Source organism: Aptenodytes patagonicus, chromosome 13, assembly GCF_965638725.1.
Source record: "Aptenodytes patagonicus chromosome 13, bAptPat1.pri.cur, whole genome shotgun sequence".
Classification (NCBI taxonomy): Eukaryota; Metazoa; Chordata; class Aves; order Sphenisciformes; family Spheniscidae; genus Aptenodytes; species Aptenodytes patagonicus.
Genome location: NC_134961.1, coordinates 14,967,903 through 14,986,226, shown reverse-complemented (window position 1 = coordinate 14,986,226; position 18,324 = coordinate 14,967,903). Strand labels below are relative to the sequence as shown.

Sequence of the window (18,324 nt, the reverse complement as noted above, 5' to 3'; positions counted from 1 at the left end):
GGGACCAATCAATACCCTTGAGGGCACGGCTCACGTACAGAGGGACCTAGACAGGCTGGAGGGATTAGGCAACATGAACCTTTTGATATTCAACAAAAGCAAATGCAAATCTCCATTTGGGAAGGAGTAGCCCCATTGTGACACACTGGGGTATGACTGGCTGGGGAGTAGCTCTGCTGGAAAGGACCTGGGGGACAGCACGCTAAACAGGAGCCACCTAAACACATTCTCCGGAGGCACAGGTGGCCAGCAGCATCGCGGGCTGGACCAATACAGCATCACCAGTAGATCAAGGCGAGTACAACAAAAACTTTTTTTCACCGCGAGGACCCTCAAGCATAGGAACAGGTTGCCCAGACAGGGAGTGCAGTTTCCCTCCCCGGAGGCTGTGAAGCCCCGACCGGATGCAGCCCTGAGAAACCCGGTCTGTCCTCCAGCCGGCCCTGCTGCCGGAGCAGGCCGGACTAGAAGGCCTCCGGAGCTCTCTCCCAAGCTAAATCAGCCCGTGAACCTGTAACTCGCCGCGAGGGCTGCGCGACCCTCTGGGGCAAAGCTGTCCCCCGAGGAAACGACGGCCCCGCGGCCGCCCCCGCCGCTCAGCTCGCAGTCCGCCCGCCCGCCCACGGGGCACGCCAGCGCCTCACGTACGCTCCCGCGCGGCGCCCGCCTCCCGGGGTGGAGCGTGAGGGGCGGGCGGGAGGGCCTGGAGCCCCGCCCCCCGGCCCGGCGCGCACCCTCCCCCCGCCCGGACGTGCCCCGCCGTGCCCCGGAAGGCGGCGTGTGCGCAGGCGCGGCGGCTGCACGTGGCGGCGACGGAGCCATGGCGAAAGGGCCGGAGCATCTGGAGCGCGCCCAGGTACTGCGGGGCGGCGGGCCGGGAGCGCGGCCGGGCCGGGCCGGGCTTTAATTCCGGCTGCTGCCGCTGTCGTGCCGTTGCAGGTGAAGAAGGCGGTGGAGGCCCTCCTGGCTTTCGCCAGAAGCAAGGCCAAGGGAGACGCGCTGCTCCTCAACGAGAGTGAGAACGTCCACCTCCTGGTGACGGTCTGGAAGGTCCCGCGGGTGGCACGGGTCATCAAAATGTAAGACGTTCACCCTCGGCCGCGCGGTCACAGGGGTTGCTCGTGTCCTTTGACTTGGAAAAGAGCTCTTTGCCGATTCTGCGCTTCAGGGATTTGACTGCCGCGGCCCTGTCCTGGCAGCTCCCGTGCCGTGAGCGAGAACTGCCGGGTCAGACCACTGCTTTGCCCCCGCTTTTGGTGTAACTGGAAGCTCGGCTGTGCCTGCTTTATGCCCGCAGAGAATACTGGCCTTGTTGGTTGCCAGTTACAAGGCATGTGCCTTTCAATCCTGAAGCTCAAGAAGAGAAGTCAACCTCTTCTTTGTCTTAACCCACCATCAAATCACTAGAAAGACCCTTTCTTCTTTCTTGTGATACCCAAAACCGAATATGAATTGTAAGTTTTCTTTTAAACCGTAGCTATGTTATATTGAGAAAGTTCACATCTATTTATCTGGCCCCCGGTACTACGACGACTCGTCTAATGACTGGGTGTAGCCATGGTGTAAAGAGAGGAGAATGGATGGTCGTCGTCCTCCTCCCAGGACCTGTGTGGTAATAACGGCTCCTGGCAGGACAGGTGGATTCAGCGGTATATCTGACTGGAGCCGTGGTGTATGGTTGTTTAACTTCTATAGTTCTGTGTGCTTTAAAAAGTATAGGTTCCACTGAGGACATTTAGTAGTTAACAAAGAACAGAATCTAGATACATAGCATCCCTGTAGCACTTGTTAAGGGGTAGTAATCTGTCAGTGTAGACCGAGTTCTGGAAAAAAAGTCTTTCTCCTCTTAGACGTTCCCTGCCCATCTCATATTCTCGTTGTAGACCACTGCCCCATGGCATTCGACCAGAAACAGCTGAGGTTTGCCTGTTCACAAAGGATGAACCAAATTTATCAGCAGAACAGACTGAAAATCTGTACAGGAAACTTTTAATCCAGAATGGGATCAGAAGTGTTAGCCAGGTAAGAAAGCTATATGATGGTATAGTACAGTACTGTCATTTTTTTCCTCTTGTACCAACAAAAAGGGAAAGTAGTTGTTGTGTTCTGCTGTTTAATGTTCTAATCTCAATGGTTCTGAGTTAATGATCTCTAGTAAGATTTTTCTGACTATTCAAACTGTAGTTTTTCTAAACTTCAAAATTTACACAGAATAATTTCTTCAGTTTGAAACAGGATCTTTAGCAATCAGACGTAATTGCTAGATAGATGCTCAATATTTAGTTTGAGTAACCAACTGGAAAAACCTCACGATGTAAAAGAATATTTGAGTTCTTTGCAGCTGGATTGGATTGTTCACGCTACTAGCGATGAAACTAGAAAATAATTTTACTGCTGTATTTAACCTTGATTTAGATGTTACCATGTACTCAAGTTCTGTTTGGTGATTTCGCAGTTACTATGCAAGAGATCCTTTTTGTTTGATTCTCAAAACAAAAAGTACTGTATCCTCTTTCTATTGATTGTCTTCAGCATCCTAAAATAAAGAACCATGATAGACTGTCAGTTATGCAAGTTAATTCTGTGCAGTTCTAAGAAGTACTCTAGGCTGTGTCTTCAGCAGTGGGGACTAAACTGTTACTTGCATTGCAGATCATCTCATACAAAACTCTCAAAAAAGAGTATAAACTATTTGAAGCAAAGCGTCGCCTCCTGAACAGATTTGATCTCTTTCTGTCTGATGACCGGATTAGAAGGCTGTTGCCTTCACATCTAGGAAAACACTTCTATGAAAGGAAAAAGTAGGTCTTTAAATTCTGTATATCCATTATGCATTACCTTTTTAAAGATTAGATTCTTCTTAGTCAAGTTTTGGTTGGTTGGGGTTGGGGGGGGGGGGGGGGGAGTGGGGGTGTTTTTGTTTTGTTTGTTTTGAGTTTTTTAATTTTTTTTTTTTTTTATTTTCCCTCTTTCTTTTTTAGGGCACCTTTATCTGTAAACCTGAAAGCCAGAAATCTTGCTAAGGAACTACAAAAACATATCCAGGGGACTACGCTCCCAGTTACCAACAAAGGGTGCTGTTAGTAAGTTATGAGTAGATTAATACTTCACTTGAAGGACGGTTGTACCTTAACTGTAGGAATCTTACGTGAGTTATTTTTGTTCCATTAATATGTGAATAAAAGAGGTTAAGGGTCACCATTACTGGTATGGGCCATTTTGAACCTTAACCTGTATAAAGAAATCAGTAATTCTACTTACTAAGAGAAGTTTTACTGTAAAGTTTTACCTTTTGTCTCTTTTTCCTTATACCTGAGGAATTTCTAGGCAACTGTCTCTGTCAAACAGCATGTGCAATCTTAGAAAAATACTACTGTTAAATTAGATAAAAAATGCTTCAAAATATTCTATTCTTGTAAGACTTCTCATTGTGCATCTAAAAGGATCTAAACTGGTAATACGCTTAGTAATATAAGGCAGAAGTTGCATATCCCAATACGGAAAGGTGAATATAGGTAAATCTGTTCTGACTGTCATTACAAAAGACTTCTGCAATAGCCAGCCATCCTTTATGAAAGTTAAGATAATTGCAGATAAGCGGGCTTTTTTCATTTCTGGGTATGCCTAAGAACAACTAACTTGAAGTATGTTTATTTGCCCACATATAAATATTTACTCTTTACTTCTTTCAGTACAGCACGTATAGGTCACACTGGAATGAAAGCTGATGAGATACTAGACAATATCATTGCAGCAGCTGAGGTGATTGCTAAGAAGTTACCAAAGGTACTGCTGATTGACTGCATTAAAGCCAAGTCAGTTCATAATTCAGCCTTGTTATTTTTACATTATATACTGGTTTTGTTGTTGCAGAATTGGAAAAATGTAAAAATTCTTCACCTCAAAACACTTAAATCAGTTGCACTTCCGATTTTTACTGCAAATATCTCCAACTTGGATGAGCTTGACAGACAGCCATCTCTCAAAAAAAAGGAAGTAAAGGTAAAAAAAAAAATTGTTCCAGTTTGTTTTTATGGAAAGTTTGAACAACTAGTTCTTTGGCTTCCTCTTATGGCTCCTTTTACAGTGTCTGATGTGTTGGGTTTAAATGTTTTAGCAGTTGATGCCAGACATTTATGGCTACAAATGAGTTAGGCGCTCCTGACTCTGAGTGCTTCAAATACTCAGTAATACTAATGATATCATGGAAACTCCCTGATAGATAGTAAAGCAAACTGGAAATAAGTAAATGAAGTGTTTCTAGTCCTAAACTGTAGGGAGCTGAGATTCATTCTCAGAACTTTTGCTTGTATTGTTTATTCCTATTTGCCTTCTGAAAAAACACTCATTAACATATACATGGATTCAGACTATGCATCCGTTATTTGTTGGCTAATCGGTGGCATCTGAATAATTCACAAGCTCGTATATTTGTATGTAGGAGGGGGGGGCTCACCTACTTTTTAAAAAAAGAAAATAATCAGCTATTCCTTTGTACTGAGTTCTGCTTATTATGTTCTTTTGTCTAAAATAAATTTGGAGCATATATATTCAACTTAAAGACTGTAATTGTGACATTATTATTGTTTATTTATGAGCTATTTATAATAAACTTCTGAAAGTAATGCATTTTTTCGTATTTTACATATGGTGGACCAGTCCAGGTCTATTAAACAGCAATATTTAAATTAATGTTGCCAGACCATCTTATTTTTAACCATATTAAAACAATTATTATACATTTAGAAATGTTATGGGGATTTGTCTGAGATGTACTTCCACTTAATTCTAGAAGGGAAAGAACAAGAAACCAAAGAAGGCAGCTAAAAAACTGAATTCAAGTCGAGTCACTTCGACAACTGAGATTGCTGCTGGTGCTACCAAGGAGCTTGCGATAAAAGAAAAAGTAGAAGTAGTCCAAGAACCAGGTGATCATGATGATTATGATGATGAAGAAATTCCACAACTGGTGCCTCTGCAAACAACCAGCTTAGCTGAGCTGAAGGTAATTGTTTAGTAATACTGAGAAACTCACATTTCAGTTAAAACTAAAGATTTTGAACTGTTTAAATCGTTCATTGCTCCTTAGGGAACAGTGTGGGTTAACACACTTCAAGTGAACTGGATTTTTTATGAATGTATCATGAAAGCAAGAGTTGAGTGTATGTGGGGAGGGATGCCTTGGGGAGATGGTTTGTTAGGGTTTTTTTTTTTTGCTTTGAGTTTTTTTTTAATTTTTTAGTTAACCCCTCGTACAGACAAAGGAAGCCAGTGGTTATTGTCCTTTTATGTATTTTTCTGAATAGCAACAATTTTGTCTAGGTCGAATAACAAGCCTGAAGTCAGAAGAAAGGGTAAATGATTGAGAAACAGCTTAATACTTAATCAATTAAATCATAAATTTTTTAATTCAAAATTTCTTATAAAATTAAATTTTAATGTATTTTAATGTGTCATTTTCTGCCTGGAGTGCAAAACTTGAGGAAAATCAAATTACATTCTCTAGGATAGTAATATGCAACATTAACAATCACATAATATAAATTGAGAGCTAGCAGCTTGCCTGAAATACTGTACAGACTACTGTTGCCAGTATTGGAGATGATGTGGATCATGTCATTAACATGTCTGCAAAACAGCCAGGCTAATAATACTCATGTTTAACAAATATCTGGGAAAGAGATTTGGATGAATAAAACAATAACACTTATAAATTCAACTTAGTTATACCACATTCATGATTGGAGCATATCCTTAAACTCTTCACGATGTACCTCTTCAGGGATGAAGAGGTACAAACTAAAACTGTGATTATGTGCAGGCCCACCAAAAAAAAAATCATAGAGCTTGCTTCAAGCTGCTTTCATGCAACATGTCTAGATTAGCTCACGTGATGTGATTGCCAGAGCCCTATTTCCAGAGACCTGAGATAGATACAGCTAGAGTTGGGTTGTATGAATTGTTCTGATGACAGCAGCCTTCTTTCATGAGGGCCATTTGGGAATATGTGATGAACTTTAGGGAATACTAGGCCTAGTGCACAAATAAGAGCGCAGTCAGTTTGTGTGTGTACAGCTGGACTTCAAATAGAGCTGATCTCTATTCAATCTGTTAAGCCTGGAAATGCAGCAAGAAGAGGACTGTGGTTTAAAGCTCTGCCAGCAGAGGTCAGTGACTTGACTGGCCAAGAGGATCCTTGCATCTGTTACATCTATTTACTTTCTTACTATTTTGTTATTTTTTCATTATTTTCATTATTTAGTTCTGTGTTTAATCCTCTGCTTCTATCCTTCATATACTTTATGACATCAATCCTCTGCTTCCAGACTGAAATGTGAACAGATTATTTGGGCTGGGGCACAGTTCAATCGACAGAAAGCATTTGTCATTTGTAATAGTTTCCATTGATCCTTCCTCTTGAAAAAGAGTAAAGATGTTTCTTTAGTGGGAGGGTAATTCTTTTGTGTCTTAAATACAGAAAATGGAACTAAGTCCAGAAAAAGGCGTCAACTTGGGCGAGAAAACTAAAACACCCCTCGGTAAGAGAAAGAAACAACCTCTAGGTCTGGAGACTCCAAAAACAAAACGTAAAGTTACAGAAAAGCGTGCAGACTTGCAGACATCACGAAAACAGAAAAAAGCCAAGCAGCTCAGCATGCCAGAGGAAGCAATAAAAGAAAAAGAGATGAAAAAGACTCCCAAAAAGCCTGAAGCAAAGTCTTTTGCAACACCTAAAGCTGGCAAATCAATACAGTCAGCCAAGAAGTCTTCAAAAACACCAAAGCAAGCACCCAAGAAAGTGCGCAGGCCACAGTCAGCATGAATGTTGTCTGTTGTAACGCATTTTACATAGTCATTCAGTGGTGTCTTTTTAGTAAACAAATACATTGATGAAGTAAAATACCTTATTAAGAAAATCTGATCCCAAGAGCTTTTTTCACTGAGACTTGTAATGATTCATTTGTGTTTCCTTCTAACTGACGAGCTCGAACAAATAAAGTCACAATCTTAATTGGCTCTATTTCTTACCTTTTCTCTCTTCCTGGCCCAAACTAAAAGCATTCTTAATGAAAATGAAAAATTATTTAAATGTCAAAGGGCAGGGATGGGACTGTTCCAGGAAAAAAAGCTGAGAAATATTTTATAAGTGACATCTTCCTGAAGCATAGCTTAGTACTGGAACAGACAAAGGCTAAAGCAAGATGCATGCAATCTATTTAACATGTGATTTAAAATGTGAAATAGCTGCTACCATTTTTTTGTAAATTGTTCAATATAATGAAAACAGGTTGACATCTATTGATCTTATTCCAGATATTTAACTTAGCAGCTTTTAACAAGCCAAACCTAATGTCTTTTTTAGCTATTTTTACCTAGGGTATTTGTGTGTTTAAAAAGAAAAGCACAGACAATTTTACTTTTATCGTTGTATGCTTTGGCCATTTATACTTTATGACATCAAGAAAAATCTCCTTACCTTCACTTTTGGGCTTTATTTCGGCTACCAGAACAATTGAGGGTATCCCTGCATGCTGGTCACTATACTGTTGTTTCTTCCATCTGAAAAACACCAAAGGCTCTATGAACTTCCAGTGAGCCAGCTAAGACCACCAGCCCCATAAAGGCATGAAAAATATACACTGCAGAACTGAAAGGTTACGTATTTGAAATTTCACAGAATAACTAAATTGTTGTTCTCTGTATGATTACTTCACATCCTTCTCAGAGTGAGAATACAAGGCAGATTTGTGATGAAAATTCCTTGTGGTAAAAATCTTTATTAGCAGTATTTTACTCAAATCCAAATAGGAAAAAGGTCATAAGAGACAAGAAGATTAATCAGCAGTATGTAACCAGCCTAATTTGCGGAGTTCAAAAAAAACTATCCCGTTTCCTATTTAGGACATCCCATATCAATAGATTTGCTACCTAGAAAGTAATTGGCTGCTAAAGAAAAAGTGGTAAAAGAAACACTAAAGAATATGAAAAGATTCTGCTTGATCCATGGTGTCAACTTTCTGTAACCTGTGACCTCTTCTAGTCTGCCATAAACATTTTTTAATCAAGAAACAAATTAATCTAGATCCATGCTAACAAAAAGATCTGATCTTGTCCAAAAATAATCCCATCACTTTCTAGTCTGGGCTGCAAAATATTACTTCAGTTCCATAATAGCAAAGTAAGAGAATAGATAGAGAACTCGCCTCCTTTCTGGAAATGTGGTTTTGTATCTAATCATTCATGTTAAAATGTTTCTTAATTTGTAGATGTGCTGAAAATTATGAAATGAAGATCATAACTTCCGTATGAGTAATTGATAGTCAACCATACTAGCTTGTAGGTGCTGGAAAAACACATCCTTCACATTGAAAATATTAACAAGTACTGCCTTGACATTCTGCAGCACCTTGAGCCGATCTGTGTTGGGACTGCAGTAGTTAGTCTTTTCTTTGATAGCAGCACTGGAATTTGTACAGCTAGGTAGGACATGTAAAGCATCTGATTGACACAGCTACAAAGTAACTTATTGGGGGAAAAGTATATCTATATATAATATACTATATAGCAGAATTTGTTCCTTTCACGTTGCAGAGTATCCAAGATTTTAACAGTTAAATAAGACGTAACACTACTGATGTGATTTTTATTCTTCCTATGAGTAATGTACTCTTTTATTAAAAAAAAAAATATTTACAATTCAGAAAATCAGTGGGTAATAATTTGATGTAGCTATTGCAGACCTTCACTTGGAGACATTTGCGGTAGTCACCCTTGCTCAGAAGCAATAAGTTACCATCGTTACAGGGAGGTACATTTCTCAACTTCTCAGCAGACTGTATGTATTGAAGATCAGTGTTGAATGATGGAGTTAAATTTGTTATGTTTATTCAGGAAACTATTTCTTAGTAATGTTTGCCTTGCTTGTTTAAGAGACCTGGGAAGACCTGCCACTTTGCTAATCAAGAAAGGAGGAAATATGAAAAACTAATATTCATTCAAGTTGAAACTGTACCTATTGCTGATGCATTACAGAATCAAATCAGGTGTGAAACAGTTGTTTTCAATTAACTGATTTCAACTGGCAAGCTGTAAGGACCAAATCACCACTTCATGTCCTTAGTATAAATGCTCTTGTAACAAAGATAACTGAATTTTCTATGCTGGCAGAAGCAGCTAGGATGGAAAACACCTCCCCGAGGGTTAGCTCGTTTAGCTCTGCAAGGCACATGGGTGAGTACTAAGTTCAGTCTTACATGAACAGCTGGTGTGCAGTAGTCACGTCTGAGCCTGTGAATGAATGTCAAGAGACTAAAGCAAATCTGGTATGTTTATGTATAAATACTTGTAGACCAACCATTTTATTCCTGTAATATTTATTCTGACTGACTTTAGAAATAGAAGGTGAAAAGTTTAATAGACATCTGAATAATTATTTAAGGTACTGTATCTTTGACCTTACAATCTTTATTTTATTTAAAAATTGAAGGTGGAAAGAACGGAGGAATGAACTATAAAAGCCATTTATGGTATGGCTAGTAAAATTATCAGTCTTATAATAAAGCTGTATTACCACAAGTTCTATCAGGAGCCCCATAATTCTGAATTTAAAAGGGGACTTTGGTTAAATCCTTATGCAACATTTTCAATAGTACTATTTGTCTTCAGCTAAGCTTTTGAGGTTTTTTTAATAGAAAAATCTGTTTTTCTCTATTAAGAGTGTAGAATAATAATATGTTAAAGTATGGAATTGTCAAGACGTATCTAAGGTCTTGAAGCACTTCAAGAAACACAAACAGTTCTCTCTTTACGTGGCTCGTGTATCCTTGCATTAAGTGCTTTGTGGAGGCTAATATGCAAAAAAAAAAAATTGGCTATCATTAATGTGAGTGGGTTCACCATTCATGTGAGCAAGTTCATGTTCTTTTTAGAAGTACTGAAAGCAGAGTGGCCACGTGGAAGCTAGAAGGGAAGAGGAAGTCGATAACTTTCAAAATACCAACATTCTCATTTAAAAACAAAAGTATTCTGTTTTATTATTAAAATTTGCTGCAAGAGTTAAAACTAAATTCTTAATTAGATTAAGGACAAGCTTCTGCAAGGAGTCTTTGCTTTTATTTGAAAGGTTTAATAAAGATACTACCAAAATATTTTCTCTAGTAGCATACAGTGTGGTTGTTTCAACTAGAATTGATTCTATGTTGCTCATTTGTTTTCCATATTTGTATTGAAGTGGGAACTAACTCATGTTCCTCACAGAGAGAAACTGGAGTCAGGAAGCAAGTCTTTCAAAAGACTGCAGTAAGTGTTAGAAACTAAAACTGCAGTGAAACAACTTAGTGCAGCTACATTGCAACTTACTACTCTACTGAAGCCAAAGTGCCTTTCTTTCCCCCCAAAAAAGTCTGCTGAACTACTCCTTTTGCAAGAGAGGAAAAATTTAGAAACTACATTAATTTCTACTCTGATTTATATGGCTGGGTTCTCTTTTAAAAAAGAATCAAATGGAGATATATTCAATGTGTTAGTAACTTCAACAGGGTCATGTTTTGAACAATATTGAGCTCTTGGTGAAAAATTAATTTCCATGGACAGATAAATACAGCAGAAAAATACCATCTGTCTAGAAAAAACATAAACTAATTTATGCCTGTAGCTGATCTGTAAGCCTTCTGCCATGCTTATAGAAATCACTATATTTGTATGCGTGTTTGGTAGGATGAGGGTAATAATGTAACTTACACTTTCAGATGAGCCCTTAAGATCAGCATTACTGGGAAGAATAGCAGCTAATAATAAAGCAAATATCTGAATACTATCAAACCAAAGTCTTGGCAGGAGGGATGCAGAGAAGATAATAGAAACTTGTTCACAAACTCATTTTGTAGGAGTTAATTGCATCTTGGGTCCTAGGGGGAGGTAAGTTTGGTACACATAGTAAGAATGCCACAGGGCTAGAACTATGACTTAAATAGCTCTTTTTCCAAAGAATCTCAGTTAAGATTATTAATACTGATTTCTGTTTAAAATTCCCTCAGTGGTGGTTATTCTATTGTAATTAGATCTGCCTTCTCACCCTATCAATCTTCAGATTAAGCAAAATGGTCATGATTATGTGTTTTAGGGTTGTATATGATTATTAGAATTCCTACTGCTGTCAGGATAGGTATGTAATCCTAAAACTAGCTTGACTTCCTAAGAGCTATTCTGATTCTTATGGAATAAACCCCCTTAAACTAAGCAGGTACATGAACCTCACTCAAACTTGGGTAACTGGTACATTCTTCTTTCTCTTACACTTTTGAGAGGGACAAAAGTTAGAAGGTTATTTAACACCATAATGTGAGGCAGAAGTAGAACCATAGGTGTTTTATTGAAGCTAAGTTTAAACTTTAAAACCCAAAAGATACTTGAAAATAATCAGGAAGAATAACAGTATAGGCTTTTTGGTACCATAATTCTTCTCAAGATAGAAGTGGTATTCGTCTCAAAGTGAAAGGTACTTTATTGTTGAAGTACTTGAAATGATTTTAACTTTTTTCTTTTTAAGAGGATTTCAGCTTGTGATTTCCTAAGGATGACTTTTATGGAATAATGTCAGTAACGTGGGCAGTCACTAATGAAGAAGTGGCTTTACCTAGTCTTGATTCTCAATGTTCAGCAGGAGCAATAATAAGTGAACCAAGTGCTATGATGGGAATTGAGTCTGTAGTTAACTAATAGCACTCATTGTCACTGGAGGAATAGTCTTCTTCAGCGGCATCATTCTTGGCACATCATACTTCCACAAATATGTGGAAGCTGCATATGCTCTTTGGCTTGTCAGACTTTCCATTGGCCTGCTATTTCTAGTTACTGGAACAGTGTGGCTTACCCATCATTAAACAAACTTAGCTATAAGGGCCTCATGAGAGTATGTGCAAGAGAGCCTACAGCCGAATATAGTTCTTGTGCTTGAGGACTTGGGAGTGTTAAAAGATATGTCATTAACTGACATGAGAGTGAACTGAAATATGTATATTGCCTCTTACATAACTGTTTTACTTGCTGGATTTTTCATCTTGCATTCACAACTAGTTTCCTGCTTGTTAACCTGAAGTTGTGTTCTAGCTACTCTTTTTAAGCCAACCTCCTCAAGCACGTAGTTAAACTTTACAGATGCACATTGTAACTGTCTTGCAAATCTCTGCTGTCTGCTAATAGCTGTCTCCTCTTGCAAGTGTGGAGGTCTACAACGTGCATTCATCTCAAGACCACCTTTTTTGAAGTATCTCCCTTCTAGGGTGTCTGAGCCTTGGTAAACTAAGGCAAAGACCTTACCCCCCTTCACAAGGTGATACTGCCTCAACTGGAAACAGTTAAACATGTCCAGCTGTGTCTCTCAACACTCACCTGCACAAGAAAATGGCAGCAACCACCACTTGCAAGGGATGCCTCAAGTCCAAAATGCTGACAGTCACTACAGACCGATCTCCAACACCCGCTCCTGCTATTCTCTTACGAAGTGGAGAAACGCCTGGAAGAAGAGCCTGCTGTGCCAGCCGCCTCGACGAGTCGGGGCGGGAAGAAGGGGCCTGTCAGGGGGCGCCCAGCACCACTGGCGGGGAGAGACCAGCTGTAGGAACCGGGCCTCGGCGAACGAGATGTCAGCAGCGGCTTAAGAGGGGAGGAGTGCCCGCGCCGTCCCGGTGGCAGCGGGGCTCTCTGAGGGCGGCAGCCCTCCCACCTTCCACCTCAGCGGCCGCTGGGGCGTGGCGAGAGGCCCTCCGCGAGGGGGCGTGTCCCCTGCGCAGGTGCAAGCGGAGGGGCGTGGCCTGGACGTTCCCCTCAGGTGCGGCGCCGCGCCCCGCCTTCCCCTCGGGTGCGGGCGGCCTGAGGCGGCGGTGGCGCCGCCGCTGCCGCTGCTTCCGCTCCCCCGCGATGGCGGCCCCCGGCGGGCTGGGCCGCTGCGTGGTCGCCTTCTGGCTGGCGCTGGCCTTCGACGCGCTGGGCCTGGCGGTGCTGCTGACCGGCGTGTTCGCCGACGTGGTGTTCTCCGACCTGCTCATCTACGCGGGCGGCATCGGCATCTTCCTCAGCCTTATCTGGTGGGTGTTCTGGTACGCGGGCAACCTGGAGGTGCCGCCGGAGGAGCTGCGCGACGATGTGGGGCTGGCGCCGCCCAAGGGTCGCGGGGACAGCCTGCTGCGGGGGCTGGTGCACGGCCTCAGCATCCGCCTCTCCTCCGCCTTCGCTCCCGCGCCGCGCTCCCGCGCTGCCGCCGCCGCCGCCGACCTGGAGCTGCAGCGCGCCGGGGGCCCGCGGGGCCGCCCCGCCGACTCTAGCAGGTGAGAGCCGGGGAGGCCGCCGCCCGGGCCGCGGTGAGGCCAGTCCCAGAGCGTGCCACAGTGCCGGGACGGGCCTCCGGCGAAAGGGGTCAGCGGAAGGGAAGCTGGGTGAGAGAGACGGCCCAAATTTGATTAGGCAGGGAAGATACTTCCCGTAGACGTCTAAGAATGGAAAAGGCCATCTGGAGTAAAGCATGCGTGAGTGTGGTGGAGTTGGCATGCGGAGAGCTTACCGCAAGGTCTGTCAGATTGCGAGCATAGAAGCCGTGCGGTTCTGAACTGATCCTGAACTGGTCCTGACAGTGATTCTAAATGCCGCCAGACGAAGTGTGCGGTAATGAAATCGCCATTAACCACTACCCATGTGAGCTCTTGCGAGGGGAAGCTCCCTCTTTAGCAACATGAAATGCTTCTTTCTTGGAGAAAAACAACAACAACAAAAAGTGAAATGCTGGCTTGTATTTAACTTAGGGCAGAGCTGTAGCTAGTAGTTTGAAACTCATAAATTCAATCAATAGTTAAACTACTTGTCTTGAGCCTCAGTCATCTGAAAAGGATGTGCTACTATTCAGCATGCAAAGAAAGTGCTGAGGTCCAACTTCGAAACATCGTTGAAGATCATTAAGCCTTTCAAAATATCCCTAGTGTGTTCATTAATATGGCCTGTTTATTTAGGAAGAAAAACATGCTTAATGCCTTGAAAATGGGGGGGGAAAAGTCAAGCTTTCACTTCACTATGTAAAATCCTTTACTGAAGGAACTGTAAAATCAATTTTGCACTAAGTGTCTGAACTACTCAAGGATTCTGAACATCTTGCAGTTGTGATTCACTGTGTACAAGGTCAGCTTTTTCTAATGCTCCTGGAACCAAATCTTGAAGCTACCGTTGGCTTACAGAAAAGTTCATGTGGAAATTGTCTTGCTTTCATGAAAGCCACAGAATTTTCTTGGGAGGAAGTTCTAACAGTAGGGAGATAGAATGTAGATAACTATTGCTTAATAGAAAACTTGTAGAAGGCGGAAAAGAACAGCAGCAATACAACTTTAAAAGATTTGTTACTGCTGTTTAGTTTATTATTAACTGTATCTGCAATTAGAAAATCACAGATTTTCTGTTGAAAATGAGTCATTCTCTTTTTAGACTTTTTTTTTCTGAAATGTGTTTAGAATTGACACATAGAGATCCATGTTTGCAGGGAAGAAATTCCATTTGTAAATGACTATGCCAACCTTTTTAATCTAAAGATTATGGCAATTATAGGAGTTCAGTAGATAATATACTCTCTCTGTAGATGGTCCTACTTTCAGTATGCATACATAGATGTGTATTTTGTTGTAATGAACTTCTAGTAGTGAAAGTTATCCATTATTTTTAAATATATCAAGTCGTGTTACTGATTTTAATTAGAAATAATCTATGGTTTATTATTTCCTATAGAGGCAGATATATAGAGTGCTTTATTACAAGTTCTCCCAAGTAAACAGTAGCTTCTAATGCTACAGTAAACGAACTTTGGTACAATTGCATTAGTAATTGTAATTCAGAAGGAACCAAAACAGGGGGAGTGTATAGGAGTTGTGTTACACATTGTAACATAAACTCTGTGATTTTACCTTTCAAGGTAGACTAAAGGATAACAAACGGTTGCACCTCCAAAGATAATTCAGGGTTCTCTATTGAAGTAAGTTCATCTGAAGTACTCTATATCTTCTCATAAACAACTGTTTGAATCAGATCATCACTTACTGATAGACCAAATCCTCTCCCCATCTGGAGATATTTATGAACTTAACCAAACGGGTTAAACATGTTTGGGCAGATACTGTCAAGAGAGAGGAGGGGAAAAAACACCACCACCACCAAAAAAAACCCAAAACCAAACAAAAAAAAAAACCACACCATACTGGCCATTAGAAAAGTTTCCTGAGCCATTAACTTCAGATTTCTCCTGACATTAAAAAAAAAAAAAAAAAAAAAAAAAGTGCAAATGTTTGGAAAACTGTTGCCTTAATAAGGAAGTTTATTCATTGCAGAAACTATTTATGCCTTTTTGTCATTTTGATAATTTTCTGGTTCTTGCATTAGTAACTTTTTGAAGTTATTAATGGAATACTGCATGCTGTTCCAATTTCCTATCTTAAAAATTTTATAGTAGAAGTGAATGAGGAGGGTGAGAATTCTCAAGATATGGAATGAATTCTATTAAAGGAATAACAAGTAGATTAGGATCCTTGAGTCTGAAAAGAGATGCACAGTATAAAATATTCTAGAGATCTATACAGTCATAAGTGGTATGGAAAAGGTACATAGGGAATGCCTCTCCCAAGACAAAGCAGGAACCAATGAGTTGTCACATGCTATGCAACTGAAGTGTGGGATTATTTGACATGGGACAGTATGACAGATAAAAATTTACTGATTCAGAAAGCCAGAGGAAACAACAGAAGAGATGCAAAGATAATATATTTGGCTCAGGAAGACCTGAGGCAGTAAGTGGCAGTTGAGGTAGTGTCCTGAGGAGGTATTACTTTCATGCTGTTTTCTTATGCCTTTATTGAGACATCCACACTTGGTCACCGTTGGAGTTGGGCTGTTGACTTGATGGGTCTTTTATTTGGGTCCCAACTGGCTGTTAAACATGAGGAAAAAGACTGTTAAGACTGACTTCAAATAACAGCTTAGAGTTTTATATGACTATTTGTTCTAAGACTATTTTGAAGTAACCTTTTCTTAATGTATTATCTTCAGGATCTGTTGAAGACACGACTATTGAAGTTACTGCCTCTAAAAGTGGGGGAAGTGCTGCAAATTATGGAAAGAGAATTCCCTACTCAATGCCATAGGATTCTCTCATTATGGAATAATCTCTGCAACCATTGTGGACTCTTTATAAAATGGACACATAGAGCCATATCTCTGCCAAACGCACCTATTTCAGTGCTGGACTGGATAGTTTTGTGTGTTTTTTTTTCACCATTTCAAAACATAAATTAGATCTCTTAAGAAGTGAGAACTAAAAAAGAAACAAAAGTGATTCACAGAAAAATCACTGCAGCATGTAATATAGATTTTTTTTTTTTTTAAATAACCTGGGAATGTTTGGATAAAAAGCTCTTGCACAATGAAAAGCTCTTGCACTGTTTTACCAAGGTCTAGAAGTTAAACTTACTGTGAATTTTTATGATGCCAGTGCAATACTTTTGTTTGTAAGGGTGCTTTTAAAATATCTACGTTAAACTATTGATGCAAAGTTGCAAATGTAGTTGTTTATAGTGTAAATACACAATTTACAGTGACTCTTGTAAAGTTTCATCATTATTTTGGAATAACCTGGAATCTGAGATTTTGTAAGTAGACAAGTAAAAATAGTGATGTTGGCATACCAATACATTCTTCATAGTTGCAAATGATGTGATATGACGACTCTAAGAAGAGACATTTTTAGTCCAGTGATGTTGGGAATTATTTTCCTAATGCTGAAGCATTTGGGGGGGAGGGGGGGACACCACCAAAAAAAACCCCTGTTGATTAGCAAATACTCTGATGCTTTATAAAATATTAACAAATTTACATTTAGATGTAACTGAGAAGTAGCACCTGGGAAAAGATTTATATTAAAGTTGATGATACCTAAAATTCTTGTGTGGAGAAATTCCTCATGAGTTCCTCTGTTTCTGAACTAACACTAGGAGTTTGAGCCCACCATTAGCAAATATGGGCAGGTCTTAAAATTTTAATGTACAATTGTTTTTATGCCACACCTTGTCGAATACTAGAGGTGGATTTAAGGAAAATGTTTACTAAGAATACTGTGACTGTACTTCCTTGTGAACTCTTGAAATGTCTTTGTAAATTACTGGGGTAACTTTTCTGGGGTAACTTACTTTTCTATGTATAGTCTAATTTTTAAATGATGAACACTAAACTTGAAGGTCTGTAATGTAATTTCTTCTTCACTAACTGCAGTTTTTGGGAGGTGTGTACAATTGTTTCCTCCTTTTAGAGGAACTGCAATGTGACACCACCGTGTTGTTACAATGGGCTGATTTAAAAAGGAAAAAAAAAAAAGCCAAACAAACTCTTCCCTTAAAACCTGTAGATCACTGTTTCAGTGTCATTCGCAAGAATTTTTTTCATTTCACTGTTCTGAACAGAGCTGCTTTTTCTGATTCCCCATAGTTTCACTTGTAAAATGAATTAGAGATGTAATGTTTAATAAGTGGAATGATTAGCAGCAGTGATAAATTAAGCCAAAACTTTTGTGTGCAGCCATTCACATACTTCATCTGGTGAAAAAATTTTTTTCTGATGTAGTGTTGCAATCATAATTACCGGAGTGAATTGAGCAGGGCCTTGCATTCACTGTAGATTACAATGTAATTAATCTGAAATCCAATATCAATCCTTAATGATTGTTGCCTAAGATGGTAGCTAGAATGTTGCTGGCTGTTGCAACTTCACTCAAGAATTGCATGGGATTCAAACGTTTACAATTAAAACGGTATGTATGTTTTAAAAATTAAATATAGCTGATACATCAGTAAAGGAGGATGTTAATCATAGAGAAGCGCTAGAATGTTGCTAGTATGGTGTGTCTAAACAGTGAGATAAAAAGTACTTACTGTGGAGCAATGATAACTATTGTAAGCTGTGATCCTTTCTTTTTGAAAATGTAAACTAGTTACCATTTCATGCAATCTATTTGCCTTCTAAATAAGGAAGGCTACTACTAAATAGAAACTGGCAACTGAATTAGTGGCAGTTAAACATTAACAAATATTTAACACTATTTTAGTCTCCTGGTATCCTTATCAGTTGTAGCTCAATGCAGCACAAAGTCCATTCAAAGAGCTTTTACATTGTTGATTGGAAAGAAGCACTTGTACGTGTTTAGGTCTGCTTGCCGTTGTGTCAACATAGAGTTTTGCATCTAAAGCTAGAATTCCTTTAAGACTTAAAGGACAGGCCTATGCCCTCCGTTTAAAAACATAGCCAAAA

General features: G+C 40.0%; 2 protein-coding genes and 1 long non-coding RNA gene across 3 annotated transcripts; 2 read left to right on the top strand and 1 right to left on the bottom strand.

The window, feature by feature from the left end:
- Window positions 1-781: 781 nt before the first annotated feature.
- Window positions 782-7,021, top strand: RSL1D1 (ribosomal L1 domain containing 1). The gene is made up of 9 exons (XM_076350643.1): window positions 782-856; window positions 940-1,079; window positions 1,884-2,022; window positions 2,653-2,801; window positions 2,982-3,083; window positions 3,693-3,786; window positions 3,874-4,002; window positions 4,793-5,005; window positions 6,479-7,021. Exons 1-9 carry the CDS (start codon window positions 821-823, stop codon window positions 6,821-6,823), a joined length of 1,347 nt encoding a protein of 448 aa, XP_076206758.1. The 5' UTR covers window positions 782-820; the 3' UTR covers window positions 6,824-7,021.
- Window positions 1,975-12,723, bottom strand: LOC143166361 (uncharacterized). The gene is made up of 3 exons (XR_012996394.1): window positions 12,391-12,723; window positions 7,478-7,560; window positions 1,975-2,536 (listed from the first exon to the last, which is right to left on the bottom strand). It is a non-coding gene; the product is annotated as an uncharacterized LOC143166361 (long non-coding RNA).
- A 195-nt stretch (window positions 12,724-12,918) lies between these two features.
- On the top strand, window positions 12,919-18,158 carry LOC143166655 (transmembrane protein 238-like). Its single transcript, XM_076351235.1, has 2 exons — window positions 12,919-13,325; window positions 16,075-18,158. The coding sequence occupies exons 1-2, from the start codon at window positions 12,919-12,921 to the stop codon at window positions 16,082-16,084; spliced, it is 417 nt and encodes a 138-aa protein (XP_076207350.1). The 3' UTR covers window positions 16,085-18,158.
- The last annotated feature ends 166 nt before the right edge of the window (window positions 18,159-18,324 follow it).

Excerpts from the sequence above, each read along its gene's own strand:
- LOC143166655 (XM_076351235.1), top strand. The coding sequence starts at position 12,919 with ATGGCGGCCCCCGGCGGGCTGGGCCGCTGCGTGGTCGCCTTCTGGCTG.
- RSL1D1 (XM_076350643.1), top strand. The coding sequence starts at position 821 with ATGGCGAAAGGGCCGGAGCATCTGGAGCGCGCCCAG. Across the intron at positions 2,023-2,652 it reads GGATCAGAAGTGTTAGCCAG|ATCATCTCATACAAAACTCT; the intron begins GTAAGAAAGCTA and ends CTTGCATTGCAG. Across the intron at positions 2,802-2,981 it reads CACTTCTATGAAAGGAAAAA|GGCACCTTTATCTGTAAACC; the intron begins GTAGGTCTTTAA and ends TTTCTTTTTTAG.